Raw genomic sequence first — 21,382 nt, forward strand, 5'->3', positions numbered from 1 at the left:
TTAATGTGTGAAAGCAAACACATTCTGTAACTCACAGATCATCACTTCAAACAACATCATCGAAAACGCTTCCAGAAAGTGAACTATTTATAATTGAGATGTGATTTCACCAAGTGGTTGTCAGACAGTTGGGGGACAGCAATCACCGAGGTTTCTTCCTCTTCACACGTTTCTATAAACGAGAAAGCAAAAAGACGTCTCGCTCTTCTCTGTTCACAGCACTTTCACTCTCCCCTGCAAGGTGAGCCTTTTCTTTTCTCTCTCTCATGTTCACGTTTTGTGCAGCTATGTGTTGTTAAGCACTGCTGGGTTAGTACACATTGTAATTTGAGTTGTAGGTTTCAATGTCTTACTCTCTTTTCCTTATTGAATTAAATGAAGCACAATCCTCCCGAGAAAAAAACGCCAGAGGGGGAGTACACAGGACAGAAGGAACAGAAATAAAAAAGTTGAGAGGAAGAATTAAATAAATTAATAAAATAAAATAAATATAGACATTACTATCAGTGGTGTAATGTAACTAAGTCCATTTACTGAAGTACTGTACTTAAGTACAGTTTTGAGGTACTTGAACTTTACTTGATTATTTCCATTTTATGCTACTTTACACTTATACTCCACTGCATTTATTTGACACATACTAGTTACTTTTTACATATAAAAACATATAATATGCTTGTATGATATAATATGCAGCACTCTATTACTAATCTATGTAGTATCTAAAACTGGCTCCACTACAACATTAAAATGCTCTTGATTCATTAGTGATGAAAACAGAATCTTATAATATAACACTGTGAAAAAGAAACCATTCTGCATAAAGTACTTTTATTTGTGATACTTCTGATACTTTAAGTGCATTTTGCTGATAAAACTTCTGTATTTCTATGTAACATTTTGAATTCAGGACTTGTAATGGAGTATTTTTACACTTTGCTATTTCTACTTTTACTTAAGTAAAGGATCTGAGTACTTTTTCCATCACTGAAAGCAATAGACTTATTTACGGTCTTTACAGCTTTTTTATTATTAGTGCAATATTTAACAGTCTCTAAGTAAGTTCATTGTTTTTCTTTTGATACAATTTTTCTTCAATAAGAGGAAGTTCTACTTTTTGTACTTCAGCAAGAGAACAAATAAAATAAAATAAAATAAACATTAAGGTTCTTTTGAAATAACATTTGAAATAAAATAGAAAGATTGTATCACTAAATAAAAGCTAAGGATTGCTTGGAGCCAAAGGGGCATAAGTGCGATGTTGGGAAAATATAAGTATTATATATCAACTGAAAGCTCTCAGTGAGAGCTTTTCAGTGCCAAAAGGACATAACTGAAATCAAACTGAAAGGCGTAACAGTAAAAGTGGGGTTTTGGTCTGCCAAAAGGGCGTAAGTGAGCTTAAAGTAATGCTCAGCAACTTTCACCAAGGCTTTAAAAATTCCAGGCTACAAGGAAAATCAACAGATTTTTCTGTTGAACTTTTAAAAACCTCTATAAACACATAAACTAATTAGTATAACTGCATGTAAGTCAACCTGTTATTAATACATTTACTTATATGCATTAGGCTATTGGGAAAATGTTTGTGCCAAAAAGCCGTATCTTACTCTTTTGCCATTTTTAAAATGTTGACAATTGAATAAATATTTTTCAACTGAAACTGTAGCAATATTGTTTTTATAATGATGCTCACTCTGTTAACCCAAAAAAAGATCAAATATTGTGTTCAGTACTTGGCAACAGCAGATGATTCCATTTTGGCAAAAAAAAATGTTTTGGCTCTCCTGTAATATCTGACATGATACATAACATTATAGCCCAAGCCCTAGAGATTTTGGAACTGTTTTGTGTTTCTAAGATGCTCGCTATAATTTTATTCTTGCTTGTTGCTTGTTTGCTCTATTTTGAATGATGACACAAATGCTCCACAAGTTTCATGTTGCAGCTATAATCCCTTTAATCTTACTGACTTTTACTTCACTTTCATGTCATGACCTCACTGGTCAGAGTTGTCCTCTGCCCCTTGGAATTCAAACCTCCAGTGAGACCATAAACAGTTCGTAACAGTGAGTGACAGACAAGGAGCCATGTCTGGTCTCACATTGTGGCCAAAGGAGAGATTTGTCGGGAGTTAATTTTAACTTTGGCACATCCAAGTGTCCAACACCTGTGCTGCAAAGGAAAATGACAGTGAATAGAAACTGTTTGCATATCTTTGTAGAAGGTCAACGAGGAGTGACTTGATCACAGCGTGCCATGAGGAGTTGTGAAAATTCAAACCAGGTCTTTTATGCAGGCTGTGGACTAGATGGACTAGACTTGTTATTGTGCAGAATGAAGGACATACAGCTGGGTTTAAGGCTCAGCTGCACATCCTCTCAGTGCTTGAACTGAGACGACAGCCTTCAGGGGCCGTGATGCACCAGATTCTAAATCGTATGGAAGGATGATTTGGAATGATGATCTTTGCAATATCAAAATGCACAAAATAACTTTCTTTCTTTGGGGATGAAGTTCATGATCAAGTTCATGTGACGTAATTTGCCTCTTGAGAAGCACAGAGTACAAGCACACACACAAAGACCAACAAGGAAGATGGAATACAAAATAAGACAGCGTCCCTTATGCAGACATTGTGTCATGATATTGACACTCAACACTGCAGTCACCAATACCCAGTACTTGTACTTATTAAATGAATCTGTATTGTCATTGCACAGAGTAAAGTTACTGAGACAATGAAATGTAGATGAGTAAATGTGCATATGTATTCAATAGGAAATTGAGACAACACTACAATCTAGTTGTTGAGGATTGATTTCCTCATCATATGTGGGATTATAAATTCCCTGAGGTGAACAGCTGCTACACAACACAACAAGAAGATATGTTTTACAGGCAGGGAAGCCAGTTATTCAGTTTTACTCTTATTTGAAATGTCTTGTTTTTTATATTTTGGTGAAAAACTTGACACAGATTCTTTCGCTTTTAAAAGACACTGAAATTCATCCCATAGAAAGAAATGATTAATATCCTTACAAGTCAGTCAGCAGATTCTTACAACACAACTATGAAAGAAGTCTTTGTGATAGATCTGTTATTCATTTACTACTTACTCTCACATCTCCAACAGAAAACATGTTAGTGAGATGAGACAGAACCCAACTTCAGTAACTAACTAAGTGTATTTGTGTTTGGCCAAGGCCAGGTGGGCCCTGAGTGGTGTTCAGGATGGAATCTGCCTCTGTCATAGGAGGTGTTATGTGGCTTTTAGTCTGATAAAAATAGTGCACAGCACTACAAACAGCACAGACCCTGCAGACACCAACGTCAAGCTAAAAGATAACTGTGTGTGTGAGGGGGAGCACGGACATCTTCCACCACAGACGAACAAAAAAAAGACATTTTTAAAGCTGTGAGATGCTAGGGGATTGTAAATAGTTCATGTTGAATGGTCAGTGTGTGAGGATCCTGACAATTATTATCATTTAATTAGATGTATTCATTTACAGGGAGTAACCACATTAAGAAAACATTTATGTGTGTCACTGATGTTCTAAAAAACAGTTTAAAACGGGTTTAAAAAAAAGTTTTTTCTATCAAGAGACATAAAGAATGCCCTCATCAAATACATAACGAATGCCTTTTTACCACACATAAGTAAGAATGTAGATGTATGCATAGCACTATCAAGGCTTATAATGCACAATTCTTTTTAAGATTGGTGAGGAAAACTTAGATGCAAGTCTTGGAAAACCAAAGTCATTTGGTCATATATGTGCAGCAGGATTTTTTATTTTTTTTAATTTTCTGACCAAATCTGAGATATTAGCTGGCAATTTGTTTGGTAATATGAGAATATTTGTGCCACTAATACACAATACAAACTGACGTGATAGGGGCCTTAAGGTAGGTCACGCTTTACCTTTACCTTACATGAACGGACACTGGCCCTAGTCTCATGGGCATGTTGAGTGTGCACCATCAAAATCTGAAATCCCAAATACTTTGGGGCTACACCATTAATAATACTGTACATATGATTGAGTTTAAGTTGTTCAACCCTAAGCTTAACAGGCAAGAACTCAACCCTCTTAAACTCATTTCTTCCCACATGATACCTAGAAGGTTTAGACAGTATGAAGCGGATCATATTATTTTGCATAATCTGCATCTTATTTTTCATTTTCATAGTCAGACCACTGTACCATGCTGAGCATGCATAGTCAAAATGACATTGACATGATATTGTACTTTTTACTCCGCTACATTTATTTGACAGATTTAGATACTTTGCAGATTTAGTTTAATAATACTAAATATGAATCAACTAATCAATTATAATGTATTATTATCAATTAGGCTACCTAGCAGTATGTTAAGCAATTAAAATTAGCTCCACATTCACCATCTGCAACCATATTTCACAGTCTATGGCTGTGGAATGTGGACATTATGCATCAATTCAGTAACAGTCCAGTGATATAATACATAGGCTATTGTTCTGAAATGGGCCATTCTGCGTAATAGGTACTTTTACTTTTAATACTTTCTATATTTTGATGCGACTTACTTACAATGTAGTAGGCTATTGCTACTTTTAGGTCACTTAAATATAAGATCTGAGTACTTCTTCCTCCACTGCATGTTCCTAAAGTAATTTGTGTTTAATCAAAGAGGGGAGGAGGAGAACAGTGGGTTCATAAGGCCCGAGGGGCTCCAGCTATGTACCTGTGCCACTGCCACAGGTGTTACAGAAGAAATACAGCAGACGATGAGCTCTCATTTTACACCTTCATAGGAAAGTTTCTCCTCCCGGACACTTTACGGCACACAAAGTCTCGCGTGATTTGAGCATGCCGAAGATAGCACCGTGAGCTAACTGTGTGTGTCGATCGTTAGCTACCGTAATATCTTAATGCCGCCAAAAACACGCATTTAGCACAATTGACAAACGCATATAAGCATCCCCGGATATATCTTATGGCGACGGACACGGCAGACCGAGCGCCTGGCCTATTCTAAAGGCGCAGTGCGTCTGTTTTATTGGCCTAGTTGGTAACGGTGTCGCTGCTAACAAGCTAGGTTGCTAACATCCGTTTACACTCCTACAGTAAAACCAGGAAGGAGGGACCAGACGAGCAGTTTGGCCTCAAAGGTTACTCTACTTCTGAAAACATTTATTCATAAAAACGAGCCTCGTCGTCTTGTGAAAACGGGAAAAGGTAAATGTAATTTAATTTTGTAGCTAAGCTGATCAGTCAGTAAGTAGTACTCAGTATCTGCGTTGTTAATGGTAACGTTAAGCATGTCGTTAACGTCGGTGCTTTCAGTATCGATAGCTTCAAGTCAGTTTTATTGGACTTTAGTATCGACTACGGTGTTGTGTGTCCCCGCAGCTGCACGCTAAGCAAAGCTAACTTCATATTTCTACAGTATTTTGTTTGTAGTACGTTATATCAGTTTATTTGCTGTTGAGGTGTTAGTACTTTTTCCTCTGCGGTAACGTTACACAGGTTACGTTAAGGTTAATCTTACATTATCTCTTTGCACAAAGTCTTAAATAGTGATTATTAACGCAGTTAACTAGCTAAATGCTATTCAGCTAGTTGGTGGAAGAAATATTCAGATCATGATATTTTACTAGTAAAAAAAACCTCTGTTGTTGCAGCAGTACAACAGAAACACCATACATAAATACTGGTAAGTAAAAAAAAAGAAAGTAACAGAAATAAATAAGAGGTACATGAAGTAAAATCGAATGTCTCTCTCTCTCTCTCTCTCTCTCTATCTATATATATATATCTCTATATATATATAGAGATATATATACTCATGCAGAATGGCCAATTTCAGAGTCATATACATTTTAATATTGGATTATAATTATTGATGCATCAATGTGTACATCACTTTAATGTTGCAGCTGGTAAATGTGGAGCTATTTTTATATGCTGGGTAGCTTAATCCATAATAATATTATTATAATTTATTAGTTGACTTACATTTTGTATAAATCTACAGAATTTGAAATCCGAATAAAATGTAGTGGTATAAAGTAGCATAAAATGGAAATACTCAACTAAGTACCTCAACTACAATTCTTGAGTAAATGTACTTACTTACATTCCCAATGGTAATACATCTGCAATAGTTAGATTACAGCTATCTTTTTTATTTATCTATTATATATTTTTGCAGCTGCATTTTGTAATATAATCGACAGAGATCAATATTGAAATACTACATTGTATGCACTTTCAAGAACTTGACCGTAACTTTTGGAATTTACACCATTATCAAAACACTTAAATTACACTTTGTCTTTGACTGGAGCAACTCTAACCCAGTTTTTGGGTACTGTCTCCTTGCGCCTTTCTGGTTTGCAAGTTTTACAGATACTTCCCTCCATGGTTATAATGTGTCAGTCTTTAGTTTAACATCAACCCACGCAACTCGTCTAGCTACTTTTCAGGGTAAGCAGGGCCAGTTCTGCACCATTCACTACATCAGATCACACGTTATGTGATAGATAATATGAGTTGAGGCTGCAGAAACAAGAACAAAAAGTATTTAATATGCATGTGAACGTTTATTGTATTAGATGTTTGCAGGACATACAGCTGTACAGACTGTCAAAGATCTTTGCCAATGATGAAATGGAAAAACCTAAAATTATTCATGCTCACTTTTGCTTCTGTTTTTGTTTTGATGTCAAGGTGAGAGCTGGACTTTGGTAGCATACAGTAGTTAATATGGTGAACACCTTGAGTCAACTTACTGATGCACCTCCCTGTAATTATCATTCAGTGCATACATAAAGTCTGCAGGCAAGATCAGATTCAGAGATGATGCTATGAATACAAACCCTTCAAAAGACCTAATTGTTACCCATCATGCTTATTATTAGGTCTCTATCGTTTTAGGCTACTATCTTCTTTTGCACAGCTCTGCGTTTTAAACTCACTCAGTGAAACCTGCTTGTTGAGAATTTCAGCAATACAACTCATAATGTTGACTTTACGTTTGAAATAATGAGCATGGATGTACTTTTTGTGATGAGAGAGACCAGGTTTTACCACTGGGACTTAAGTTGTTGAGATACCTAACAAACAGGGCATGGCATGGTACTTTAATTATGTGTATTGAAAGTTTGAGGTTCAGCAGAAGAGCAATGAAGGCCTTCGGTGGTCAATAAAACACTTAAGTATACTTCTTTAGATTTGGACAGACAGGGGAAACAGGAAACCCTGCATGAACACGTAGCAACCAATGACACATAGCAACTGTTGTCCGCTTAAACATGAAAGAAAACCAGCATTCTTTTTCAACATTCGGTGAAAAAACATTGTTATGCATTTTCATTGGGTTCTCAAAGGGAATCTTGAATATGATGCAAACGCTTCAGACACTAGTTTAACCTATGGAATAGCAGAGTGATGTCATAAGTACCAGAGACGTTGCCTTTACAAAATTAGGAAGTCTCTGTAGTAGTTTCTCTTTGCCCCACTGCATCAAAGCAGCACTACCTGCTCCAGGGCTGCTCCTTTCTAAGAGACTCTTAGGAAGACTCTTTGTACAAGAGATTAAATACATGAAGAGAAAACATATTTAAGGCATTATTAGAGCATCTTTGCAAATAGGCAGCAAGATAGACAAAAGCTGCTAAACGTTAGTCAGTCATTTTAATATTTATCTTTTTCCCCATGGCAGAAAATAGAAAAAATAAATGAATAAAAGTAAAGATAAATGATGCAATGTTGTACATGTTGTCATTTTCAGTTAATGTTGATTCAGTAGTTAGCCTTGGGATCAGGTCAACTTAACTGAAGCACTAGGCTATTTGTTATCCAGGGTTGCATTTTATCTAAGAATGTTCTATCTAGAATGTTAAAGTATCACAAATATAGCAGCTCTCTCATGATCGCCTATCTTCAATACAGCTACCCACAGAGCTGATTATGTAGCTTTAACTAGTCTCGTTTGATACATATTGTTGTAAAGAAGATAAATTCACAGTAATTGATCCTGTGTCGTAGGCTGTATCCTGTTATTGGAAGGGTCAGTGTTTTTTGTGTTAGCTGATAGTCTGATGTTGAGCCAGCCTTTTCTCCTCCTCAGCAGCACATTGCTGCACAGAAGCTCTACCTGTCGCGTTTTGCTGCCGGCTCATGTGCTTATGTTTACATGCTGCTCCAGCTGTCTGCTACAGTCTTAAGGCTAACCTGTTGGCCTCTGTGTTATCATCACTGCATTGGTCTCGACAGTTCAAGGTCATGTGGGGCTTTAAGGGCTGTTGTTGATGAGGTTTTAAAGCAGCTAGGGCAGGGGTCTTTGTGACGGACGACGGGGGGGTCATGCACGCTGTACAATCCTGATGTATATGGAGGATTTGTTTGAATTAAATTTAATGTTTTCTTTTGAAGACATAGTTGTTTAACATAACCTTTGGTATCTGTTTCATTCCCCTTGTGAACATTGAGTAAAACCAATAAGAATTGTTTTCTTGTTATGTTTTTAAGGAATATAAAGAATATTAATACTGGCCTAAGTGCAAAGATGTCAAAGGCTCCAGATTCTCCAGCCCGGTCCCGCTCCAGGTCCAAATCCAGATCTTACTCCAGATCTCACTCTAGGAGCCGCTCCCGCTCAAGATCCAGAAAACGTCGCTATAGGTAAATCCAGTTTTCTGTTTTTGACATTAACCTACATCATTACCCCTTTTTGTTGTGTATGTGGTGAATACATTTCATTTTCATTTATTTATTTAAAAGGACAACTTCCGGTCCAGCTGAGCAGCTGTTTTCAGCCCCAGTTGAGTAGTGACAGGCAGTTTTAAATAAAGTCATTATTTTGACACGGAACAACAACACTTGGCATAAAAAGATGATAGCTTTAGTTCTGCTACCTCATTTTAATACTTGAAGTTATTTCCTTATCGGGCCCCACTCATTCTAGGTATGCTCTCAATTTGCATACATGTTTTTCCTGTGTGGGAGTAAGGCTGACAAAGCCTCGAGCTATATGCATCAGCTCACCTTCTTTCTTGTTAGGAATCTCCAGTCATCTATATTCGTGACGTGTTAAAGTTTTAAGATGTCAACCCTTATACCCAATATAATGTTTTTTTTTAAATTTAATGCTATAATGTTTTCCTTAAAGGGATATTTCTAGGCTGGAAAGATGAATATGTATTTAAATTGGGTCATTTATGTAGTAGAAATGTGAAATAATTTTAGAAATTGGTGCCTTCTAGACCGAGAAAAGCCAGAAAATTTATTTTTGGCTCATCTGGATGAAAAACAACAATTCCCAGAATGCACTTGCTTCGCTTCCCTACGAGGCCACTCCCAAGCCACGCCTACCGGTTACAGAGGGCAGTCAAGTCAAGTGTGTTTTATTGTCATTTCAACCATATACACTGTGTATAGTGAATTCACCGTGCCTCAAGTGGTGTTACACATTTAAAATATATAAAAACGACATAAGAAACATTTAGTGCACACACATAGACTATACATAAAGTACAATTACTCCTTAAAGTAGAGCATTTACGACAGACAAGGGACAGGACAGACAACAAAAGACAGGGCATAAGTAAACTTGTAACAGAGCACTGATTGTTATAAGTTAGGTTCACCGTGAGGTGAAGGTAGAATATAAGAACTTTCTTGATTTGCGTGGTTGAAATCACCAGCAACAGTAAATAGTCCATCCAGATGTGTGCTTTGGAGCTCACTGATAGCTCTGTAAAATTCAGCTAACGCATTTAGTAGCATTAGCGCTTGGTGGGATGTAAACACAGAGTATAAACACAGTCGTAAATTTGCGTGGAATGTAGAATGGCCAGCATTTAACAGTCACAAACTCCACCAGCGGTGAGCAGTAGTTGGATACAAGCACCGCATTTCTGCACCAGTCCGTGTTAACATATATGCATAGCCCACCTCCACGAGTCTTAAGGCCGTTTTATGGTTCTGCGTAGAATCGACGGCGTACCCCCGCAGACCCCTCTGCGCCTATGCCAGACCCTACGCCGTAGCCTGGCGTGCACCTCTCGAAAAATTTAACTACACGTCGCTCGGCCATGGCTTAGTAGCGTTGCATTTCCCCCGACTCATTTCCTGGTTCTCCTTCTCCATAAACAACATGAACTCAAGGAGAGGGTTAACTTTTCCTCCTCCAGATTTCCCACCGTGGTCAGAAAGAACAGGGGAGACACTTTGTTTCTCTCACTATGCCTCTAGAGTCACAACTTGCTCCGAAGACAATTGCCGTCACTCTCTCACTTTCTCCCTCGCTCTATCACCCACTCCCCACACACACACGCCGGCTCGAGGCACACACCAACGCACAAGTAAACAAAGAGTTTCGCAATTGACCCTCCGGAAACCACAACCCCCCCCCCCCAGCATTCTGGCAGTGAAATGCCGATTACCCGACAGAGCAGCATCTCTATCTGCTCGGAAGGCTAGCAGGCCTGGTAGCTGGATAGCGGAGTCCAGTACACTGTTGTTCAGCCATGTTTCCACAAAAACAAAAACGCAGTAGTCTCTGAACTCGCGTTGGGAGTTTCGTTGAAGTTGGATCTAGTCCAGTTTGTTGTCTAATGAGTGGACATTTGCAAGCAGGATGGATGGGACAGTTTGCTGGCTAGCGTTAGCTTTCCACCTAGCTCGAACTGACGATTTTTGCGTCATCAGAGTTTTTTTTTTCAGACACAATACAGAGATCTCTCGTCTCAGGGGGACATGAGGGAGGGAAGCACGGTCGTTGGAAAATACTACCAGGTTTCTACTGATACAAAGCTTAATGCTAATCGGTGAAGTATCCCTTTAAGTGAGGGAGTGCTTCCCATGCTGGCTGCCTTGTTGTTGTCAGTCCATGTTTGGGTTTGAAGCTTGGGAGTTAAAGCACTTTCACAGACAGTGAGTTGTTCTTTACAGAGCATTGCTACACTGCATGTCAATGATTGTCAAAAGGAGTAGAGAGCGAGTACTCTTGGCCTTGTTGTATCTCCCTCCCCCTTCACTGCCTCCACCCTCTGTGGATTAGAGCAGGTTGTGTCCTGGGTGTACTCTTTGTCCAACACATAAATTAAAGCCACACAGACAGGCCTGCTGTCTTTTGTTCAGGACTGCTCTGCTCTAATGAAAAGGTGCAAAGGGTAAGTATGTAGTTGGCATGTACTTGTAAACTTAATGTTTTTGTCTGTGGCTTTACAGGCCTTCAGGGCAGCTGCAGTGTTAACATTGTGTCAATTAAAGTCACATTTCTTATATCCCAGAATTTACATGCTACTCTACATTTCTCTAGTTTGGATGGCTTTTATTTGTAGTCTTTGATAAGTGAAGCTGCAGTTTGCTGTTTTCTTATTTGCAGGTATAGTGTCATGGTGATATGTTTCATGTCTGTCATCATGTCTTTTGTCTTCAAGTTGAAATCACATTAAACTCGTTTGTACCATTCTCACTTCAGAGGTAATTATGCCTCTCGGAGTGAATGACGGAGACAACTCTGCTCAGTGGAGATACTTCCCTGTCATCACTGAGCTTACATGGCCCCCTGTTGACACCTGGGCAGTAATAGGTCTCTGTCTCCTGTCAAGGCTACTAGGGCTGCAACTAACGATTATTTTCATAGTCGATTTAATCTGTTGATTATTTTCTCGATAATAGATTAGTTGTTTGGTCTCTAAAATGTCAGAAAATGGTGAAAAATGTGGATCATTGTTTCCCAAAGCCCAAGATGATGTCCTCAAATGTCTTGTTTTGTCCACAACTCAAAGATATTCAGTTTACTGTCACAGAGGAGAGAAGAAACTAGAACATATTCACATTTAAGAAGCTGGAATCAAAGAATTTTTACTTTTGTCTTAAAAAATTACTCAAACTGACTAATCGATTATCAAAATAGTTGGCGATTAATTTAAGAGTTGACAACTAATCGATTAATCTTTGCAGCTCTAAAGGCTACCCATGATATGATTTTGGGACCACCAGGGGCCATTGCGTACACATTATTTCAATCTCAAAGGTTACCACAGTAAAAGAGGTTTTGAGAAGTTGTCATAGACTCCATCTGCTGGTGAGATAACTGAATTATCGGTCTTATCTTTTTTTTTTTTAAACCTTTGTAAATGTATAATATATTATAGTTTATAGGGCTGCAACTGACAACTATTTTCTATTAATTCTCCAGTTACTTTCTGGATTAATCAAGTAATTGTTTTGCTATATAACCTATAAGAAAATAGTAGGAAAAAAAAACTCCATTGCGAGTTCTCGAAGCCGAAGGTGACATCTTACAAATTGCATAATTTGTTCAACAGCCAAAAACCGACACAAACGGAGATGTTTAATTTACTATTAAAGAATCATAGAAAACCAGCAAATATTCCTATTTCAATAGTTGGAACTAGTGAATTTTGATCATGTGAAAAGTGGTTGCATGTGGGAGCATTCCAGTCGATGCTGTGACGTGTTTTGGCCTGGTGTTCACAGACAGACTGTTTCTGGTGTTCATTCAGTCTTCTGTCCAGGGTCGTTGCTGTTTCACTTATATAGCGTTCCCTACAAGAGAAGGTTTTGTGGATACAGTCCTTTGCTTAAATTTCCAGACTGCATGGCTCTTGACTTGCAAGGTTAAATAATTGTGTAAGGCCATAAAACATGCTTTGCCCCCAATAACATAATTTTTCTTCTTTTTGTCTTTTCTCTCTCTCATCCAGTTCCAGGTCTCGTTCCCGCTCTCGCTCTCACTCTCCGTCCTACAGAAACTATCCTACCAGGGACTATCAGAACAACAGAGGTGGGTTCAGAGGCTACAACCGAGGCTACCGGAGGCCCTTCCACTACCGTGGCAGAAACCGAGGCTATTACCAACGCGGCGGTCATTACCAGAACCGGGGAGGAGGCGGCGGCTATGGCTATAAGGCCAATTGGCAGGGTGGTGGTGGTGGTGGTGGAGGCTGGCACGATCGCCACCATGACCAGGACCACCACTCACACAGCCCTAGGAGGGGGCGCTCACGCTCCCGCACACCCAGGAAGCGCTCAGGCAGCCGGAGCCGCTCCCACTACTCTGACCGCTCGTCTTCGCGAGGATCTCGACGCTCCAGGCGCTCCAGCTACTCCTCGCGGTCCCGTTCCTCAACACCACGTCATCGCAGCAGCAAGGGCAAGCCTGGCACCAAGGATTCTAAGGAAAAGTTAGAAAGTCCAGCGGAGAAATCAGGTCAGGCAGCAGACGGCAGTGCCATCGAGAAGGTATCTGGAGGTAAATGGATTGACTATGACACCAGCCCTAAACGAATCAGCCCAGAAATTAAAAAGGAGGATGCTCCCACTAGTCCCCCTGATGAGGGCAAAGGACCTGGGAGTGGCGGTCCTCTGTGGAAAACAATCGGCACCGTATCCCCTCCAGTAAAGAGCCCCACAAAGTCTGGACAAACGGCCTCCTTCAGCGGCTTTGGGTTCTTCTCAAAGGAAGACGCCAAATGTGGAGATAAGACTGTGATCTCTGCTGCCTTCAAAAAGTATGTTTATTACTTTTATCGTTATTTGAATTTTTCTAACAAATTATAAAACGTTATTTTTCTTTGTTAATGTTAAGATTTTTTTTCAAAGAGTCCCCGGAGCAATACAGATTAAAAAATATACATAAGACTCTGTATAATTATTGTAATGTGAGTCGTGATCTGTACTGTTTGCTTTACGGATGGGCTTTTTCTTTTCTTTTTTTTGGAGCTTATAGGTTTATCTGTTGTACAAGATCTGCCATTTTGTGAAGCAGGCAGTAGTGATTTAAAGTTATTGTTTTTATTTTTAAGTATTTTGACTGGGGAAATTTACTGATGAGCCAGTATATTAACACTGAGAATAATGTCCCAAATATTTTTCCAAAGAAGACTCCACTGCCAGTGAAAAACTAAATTAGCCCGCCCGACTGTCAAAATGTAAATGTTCTCTCAACAGCTTTCCCTTGCATAATAACCCAGTTTAAACTAAGTTGCATTGTTGGTTTTTATAGTTTTAAGGGTTTTGGATACACAAGTGTAACACAATGAGAGTGAATACTCAAAACGTGCATAAGTACTACGGTATGTCCGTTTGAAACAAGGAAGGAGAAAGGATTAGATTCACAGACGGCAAGAAAGTTGATAATCCAATAAATAACATTACGAATGCAGTTGTGGCGTTGCTGGTACTAAAGCTCAGTTTGGTTCTCTGTTTCAGGTTCTTGGCTGAGAACAAAAGCAGAAAGATGGCTGCTGAAAAGGAGAATGGTCGCGATAAAGAGGAGAGCAACACAGACGGCGATCTAGAGAAAGGGAACAAGTCTGAAGACCTTTTCAACATCTCGTCCACTTCTTTCAGCGACTCCAAGGAAGACAAGACCATGCCTTTCTTTGATGCTGGAGAAGAGGAGTTCCTGAAGTCTCACGGGCTGAAAGAGAGGGACATGGAGGAGGAGGGTGAGGTCAAAACAACCCTCACAGCTCGGGACATTTTCGGGAAATGGGGGGATGAGCCAAGCTATTCAACGTCCTACTTGTCAGGTAAAGAGAAAACCCGGAGAGATGCTGAAGAGGCAGAGCCCGTAGATCACATGGAGGAGGAGCTGTACCGAAGCCGCAAGCACAGCTCCAAGAAGGAGGAGAAGTCCAAGAAGAAGGAGAAGAAGGAAAAGGAGAAGTCCAGAAGGAGTCCGTCCCCTCCTGCAACTTCCAGAGGGAAGGAGCGGCCGCTGTTTCCTGGAGCTTTCCCTCTTCGTGAGGAGTCACCTGTACGACATCTGTCTGCGTCAAGGGACGACTTTGAGCTCAAAATCGGTTCTCTAGATGAAATGCCCAGGTATGTTTAGTAATACCTGATCATATACTTACCACTGCAATATTACAGTATTGGCCCCGAATAAATATATATATATATATATATATATATATATATATATATATATATATATATATATATATATATATATATATATATATATATATATACATATATATTCAAATTTCCACTCTGTTTTTTAATGCATAAATTAATAACTCACAAAAAAAACATGTCGTTGTAAAAGCATTTTGTATGTTCTAACTCCATTCAATAAGAACATCTGAATACGTGAATATAAAAAAAAGAGAATATGATATAACCCTCTCATCCTATATTTGGGCCAATATGGTAGATATTTTTACTTCTCATTGTTCAATGTTCTTCACCTCTTCTGTTCTCTCAGCTCTTCCCTGTCTAAAGAGCGCCTCATGCCCCGAGAACTGCCGAAGCCCACTAAGAAAGATACAGAGTTTCGTTCCATTTTCCAGCACATTCAGTCAGCACAGCTCCGACGCAGCCCCTCTGAGCTGTTTGCTCAGCACATAGTCTCAATCGTGCACTACATCAAAGGTAAAGTATGATCGGATATGGTTTTGTCCAACCTCTACAGACTAAAGATAACAAGACAACAGGAGTTTGGACAGTTGAGGAGGTCCACTGGACATTTCATTACTTGATTATATATCAGTTACCACAGCTGGTGCTGCTGTTTCTGGATTAATAGTTTTTTATTTTTTATTTGCAGCTCAACACTTCCAATCCTCAGACATGAGTCTAAGTGAGCGGTTTGCCATGTACCAAAGAAAAGCTGCAGAGGTAGAAATGATGAAGCCAAGAAAGAGCCCAGAAATCCACAGGTATCTACAATGTCTAATCATCTGATCTTAAGGGATTCATTCAACAAAGCACTTCCATCTTTTTACAGTCATTGCCTACTGACGGTGCTTTTTCCTCCTCTCTTAGGAGAATCGATGTTTCCCCAAGTGCCTTTAAGAGGCACTCTCAGCTGTTTGAGGATATGGAGGAGACCAGCTACAAGGTGACCCGCCATTTTGAAATTTGACGTATTTGGAACAAGCAAATTTGAGACGATCTAAAGCAGCAGTGTTCAGCTTTGTGCTTTTCTTTCAAAGGATGCATATTTCTAAATCAAAAGAGCCCAATTGTGTTTTGTAAGTGCCAAGCAAGCCCCCCAGCCTATGAGATATGGTTATTGATTGGGTATGTACGAACCCAAGCAAAGGCTATAAGGAAGTGAATTAAGATCCTGAGTCCAAGCCTCTCAAGGGATGCTTATCAGTGCCTTTACCTTGTAAGTATTTTTCTTAAAAAGCAAAAAAAATCAAGCTACAAAAAACTGTGAAATTCAATTTATTTTAATAAGCTACATGCATGCTGCTGGTTTCAACAAATACTTTAATATTAAATTGTGAAAAGTAATTATTTAAGAATATTTTGTATTATTGTTTATTTGCTTTACTGCATAAGTACCCATCATAATGTCGTGTGGGGTTTAAAGTAAGAATTGTCAGTATTCACATTTTGTCTTCACCACTAGAGGGAACACCATACTAATATATGTTGTGCATCTTTATTTGTAATGCAGTGATGTTTGTTTTCAAGCTTTTTTTGTAATTGTCTTTGTCACGTTTACCAAATAATTAATAGCATTTATTATGAATTTGTCCATTAGTATTACAAACAGCTGGTTTAGTGGCTAATTAACACATATTTCTGCAGGATCCAAGTAAAAAGTTCAAAGGCGACGTGATGGACCTTCGCCTGGATATTGAAAGACGTAAGAGGTTTGGTGGGAAGGAGTACAAGCGTGAAGGAGGCAGGAGCCCCGGAGGCTCCCGAGGACCCAGCAGAGAGAGGTCCTCTGAGAAATCTGGGAAACACCACAAGAAATCCAAGTACGTTCAATTTGTTGTCTCAGTTTTTCCCTCAGAGCAACAAGGCAATAGGGAACACAGTGTTTAGGGAAGTGGTTACTGTTGTTACTGTGGATATGTTGCCATGTTGGGAAGATTACAGCAGTGGCAATTGCCACTTCTCCTCCTTTTTTCCCCACACATGTATGTCTGCACATATCTAAAGATTACCAGTCAGGCACTAAGATGGATGACAAAAACATTGCGCTAACTTAAAAATTAAAGTGTTCTTGATGTAAAGCTTTAAGAATTTCCAAGGGGCATTATCGACAGGCGCAGACGAAAATGCGCGCTTAGGGCGTTGTTTTTGTGAAGGAGGACTGTAAAGCGCATTTTTATGACACCTGCATTCAACTTTTGTGTTTGTGCTCACAGGAAGGGTAAGAAGAAACGGGATCGCTCTCCGTCCTCCTCTTCCTCCTCATCCTCTCCATCCCCTTGTCCTCCACCTTTCAGAGGTAAAGAGTTCATTGGAGGAGAGGGGATGGAGCAATCAGAGGAGGGCTACAGTCACTCACGTTATCCTCCACGGGACTACAGTGGGCCCGGAGACAGAGGCCCTCGAGATTATGAGGGCCACAACACAGAGAGAGGCCGAGGCCGTGGATTTGTAAGTTCCTGTCTGTGCTTTGTTTATCTCTTCAGCTGTATTAGTTTTTTTTCACTGAGGTACTGACATCTCATCTTTTTGCAATTCTTTGTCCTAATGGCATCACAGTAGACTACGCTTCTCTGCTCTGTTCCTTCCTCCTAATGCTAAGGAACATAATGTGGATGATGATGATAATGATGACACTATCATACATATTCCATGCACTACCTGATTTTTATTAAGGTAATGTAGCGTAAATCAGTGGAACTTCACCTCATCACTAAAAACAAATGCCTGATTTCCATCAGTATGGCTTTTTATTTGTGTGTTATGTCGTTCTCATTGTCCCTGGGTCTATTTTTTGACTCTAACTTGGACCAAAAATATTAAATATTAAAGATTAAAAAAAAATCTTTTATCTTATTGTAGAAATATGCGTTTGTCCCATGAATGCTAGTTTAAATCCATCTTGTTGTTTTGATTTCAGTTCCCCAGAGTCAGAGGGAGAGGGTGGAACAGGGGCAATTATCCAGGCAACAACAGCAATGGAAACCCTGCCAATATGAATCCTGCAGTGCGCCCTCCCGAGGAGGAGTGGGACCCTGAATACACTCCCAAGAGCAGGAAGTATTACCTGGTGAGCCTCTGGAGCTACTAATTGATTCAGTGGCACTCATAAGGCCCTAAAAACTTAGACCATTTTCACTGGAGACATTTTGACTTGTCCCAGTCAAAACATTTACACATTTTATTTACCTACTATGACAAGTGTCAAATGTCTGCTGTAAAAAAACCTGTCAAACTGTTATGTTGAGCAATGTGGTCACAATCAATGCTCACATTTTCATTTATTTTTAGGCCAATTTTGCATAATTTTACAGCTGATAGTAAAGAGGGCGGCAGGAAGCAAAGGGAGAGAGAGGCAAGTTTTTAAAGGTACATGAACCCAGTTCTTCTCATGTATACCAAACAATTTGTAATTTCTGTTTCCTTGAAAGACCACCTGACGCCAATATATAAAGCTTTCATGAACTGTAGCTGAGGTCTAATTTCCACTGCTCTTTTAAAAAATCCTTTTACCACAAAAATCATGCTTAATATGCTACTTTTTTGCAATCTGTCAGATTCTGGCAGAGAATGTGATTTGAGCTGCTGATTTTCTGAGGTTGCAACCAACATGGTTTTTCTATTAACCTATGTACTGTAACTTGAAAACGAGTCCACCTTTAAACCACAGCAAGTATCCGTCAACAATGTAGCCTATGAAAAGCAGAGTCTCTCTCACTGCTAGTTTACTATCTAAAGACACTGGCAAAGTTAACTTGAGTTAAGATTTTTACTCTGGGTCGAACGGTGTTGCTGTAGAAAGGAGTCGAGTTTCCATGTTACGCCACGGTACAGAATGTGGTTTGTAACTAGACTGTACATTGTCCAATCTGCCAAAACGTCACATGCTTAATAAGAGTCCAGGCCTAGGGACATAACATGCCAATATTGTGTCGTAGTCATAGCGCCACCTACTGACTGGAAATCAGCATCATCTGATTTATATGAAATTGCCATGGTGTGATCTACACATGATATAGAGCAACATAATGCATGTTTAGTGCTTGTTGTCTAACACCACATAGTGGACACACTACTTACAATACATCATCTCCAGCGCCTCGCCTGTGCACAGTCCGATGGTCGCGGAAATACAGCCGCGCCGACCGGTGTCCCGCCAGTGCCCCCGATGTGCAGGAAGTTGCGAGGGCCCGTTCATCGCTGCTTGCAGCTTTAATTATCATTAGTCATTGAATCACATTTATTGGAAAGTATCTGATGGTTATTTTAACCAAAGTAAAGGCTTTAATCTTGACTGAAGAAGCGACATGCTGCACAGCAAAAAAAAACTCCGCTCTGGACCAACTTAAAACTTTAAGATTTAAAATTTGAAGCATTTTTGCAGTGTTTCCATAAATATGAATATGTAAGTTGGTCTAGTGTTGAATTTTGGGGGTGGGACAAGACCAGCACGGGGCTTAACTATCCTGCTGTGTAAAGGAATTCTGACTTGACCTTTAATGTTGTCTGTGTCCCCTTTCAGCATGACGATCGTGATGGCGAGAAAACCTGGGTAGACAACCGTGGAAGAGGCCGGGGTTCCTTCCCGCCTCGTCGGGGACGCTTCGTCTACCGTAAGGGAGGCAGCAGCCCGAAGTGGACCCACGACATGTTCCAGGGAGGAGAAGGGGGGGAACTAGGAGATGACACAATAGAAGTAAGCCGTAAAGAAACCAAGAACCCCGGAGACGCCTCCGCTCAGAAGCAGTAGATCCACTCACTCCATCATCATCTACATATTCATGAGCGCGTCAGTGTCAGAACGGTTACAGCGATGATGGGATGAAGAGGTTATTCTTCTTTATTTTACCTTCCACATCATCTCATCATTTAATTGTTAACAAATGTGTTTAGTGAGGTTGAGCCTTCTCACAGTTAAAGTGAAGAAAGAACTGACTTGAATGAAGAGCAGCACTCTGTTACTTGTCGTATGTAAGGTTAGAGTCATTTCAGAGTTTTTTTTTTAAATGTAAAAGGTGAGTTTTTGTTTTGCAGCTGGTCGACTTAATTGTATCTTTTTAAGGGAGAAAATACTAAGGCAACAAAGATGAATATTCTCTGAAAACATGACAAAATAAATGCATTTGTGCCTTAGAAAATGAATATAAATAATACTTGTGTAGTCTCTTTGAAGGTACAGCCCCGGCTATGAGAGGTACACCTGTACCCGTTTTAATTGTGGGAATTTACATCTTGTTTTTGTTTTTGGGGCTGTGATAAATCTTTGATGTTACCGCATGATACGTTCGATTGATACTTTGCTCCTCGGGACCAATCAGTAGTGGGCTCAGGGCTCATGATCGTCAAATAATCAAACATGAAAAAGTTGCTATCTTTTGAAATCCTGAACGATTGATGTTTGTCAGATATATATTATCCAAGCTTTTTCATATAGTGCCACTTCACCTGTAGTTCTCTGTAGGAAGTGAAGACATTTTTATGTGTGTGTTGCAGTATATTCTCATTGATTGTGGGTGTTTTCAGTTAAAAAGAATTTGGCACCAAAATCCCTGGATTTCGATCAGCTACTGTAGGTTTACTGCCTCTGTTATATCAATTTAGGCAAGTGGCTACCTTTTTGTTTAGATTTTAATAATAAGGTTATTGCAAGAGGCTAATACATGTATAGAATTAAAATACCTAAAGTAATGTAATCTAAACATCTTGGGGGAGGAAAAATAAAAACCAAATATGGTTATTTTTTTGTTAAATACAAAAGTTGCAGTAAGTCTCACAAAAAAAGACCGGTTTAATCTTCTGTCAGAGTACCTGAACATTTAAAAATGTGAAGTGAAACCCTAAAATTTGTGACAAAACATTTTGTCAAAGGCAATGATGAAAGTGTATATTTTTAAGAGGAGTTGACACAACTAGCAGAACTAGTTTTGTGGATCTCACTGTGCTGCTTCGTACCACTTTTGACTGTACATACTTGCATGTACTGAACCAAACTGTAGGACTTTTGTTTTTGTTTAATCTAAGGCTGAAAACTTTTGTACTGTTCTCAAGAGCTTTGGAGTACTTTGTCTTTTAATTTTAAATAAAATTTTCTTTGATTCAGGGCAATTTGTGATTGTGATTTTTGAAATCTACAAATGAACCGACTGTAGAAATGTGTTAAATGTTTTTTGATTTACCTCAATATTGTTTGGGGTCTTACATACCCCACTGCATTATGTGTAAAAATAATGATAATTGCAACCAATTTTATTTATTTTAATTTCTGACCTTATCCTTACCATACCCAATATGTATAAAAGTATTTAAGTGGTAACTTTTAGCTTTGCCACAAACTGGTCACTAATGCCTACATTTGATTAAAGTGACAAAATACTAAATAACCATAGAGCATTTTAAAGCTGCAACTAATGATTCAATCAATTTTATTCTTTGTCTTTAAAATACCAGAA

At 39.2% G+C, this 21,382-nt stretch overlaps 1 protein-coding gene across 6 annotated transcripts; it reads left to right on the top strand.

Annotated features, from left to right (window-relative positions):
• Positions 1-10: 10 nt before the first annotated feature.
• Positions 11-21,038, top strand: thrap3b (thyroid hormone receptor associated protein 3b). 6 transcript variants are annotated; one of them, XM_031295821.2, is made up of 11 exons: positions 11-241; positions 8,526-8,678; positions 12,734-13,540; positions 14,241-14,858; positions 15,244-15,410; positions 15,586-15,697; positions 15,804-15,879; positions 16,581-16,756; positions 17,150-17,384; positions 17,854-18,003; positions 19,456-21,038. In XM_031295821.2, exons 2-11 carry the CDS (start codon positions 8,563-8,565, stop codon positions 19,681-19,683), a joined length of 2,685 nt encoding a protein of 894 aa, XP_031151681.1. In that variant the 5' UTR covers positions 11-241; positions 8,526-8,562; the 3' UTR covers positions 19,684-21,038. The 6 variants fall into 6 exon arrangements, 5 of the variants coding, with proteins under 5 accessions (XP_031151681.1, XP_035847221.1, XP_031151679.1 ...); XR_004894984.1 differs by lacking the exons at positions 11-241; positions 19,456-21,038 and adding exons at positions 4,837-5,228; positions 17,493-17,609 and having other exon boundaries at positions 17,854-17,938; XM_031295819.2 differs by lacking the exon at positions 11-241 and adding an exon at positions 4,838-5,234 and having other exon boundaries at positions 8,536-8,678.
• Positions 21,039-21,382: the final 344 nt, after the last annotated feature.

The sequence above is a fragment of the Sander lucioperca genome, chromosome 14, assembly GCF_008315115.2.
Source record: "Sander lucioperca isolate FBNREF2018 chromosome 14, SLUC_FBN_1.2, whole genome shotgun sequence".
Lineage (NCBI taxonomy): Eukaryota > Metazoa > Chordata > Actinopteri > Perciformes > Percidae > Sander > Sander lucioperca.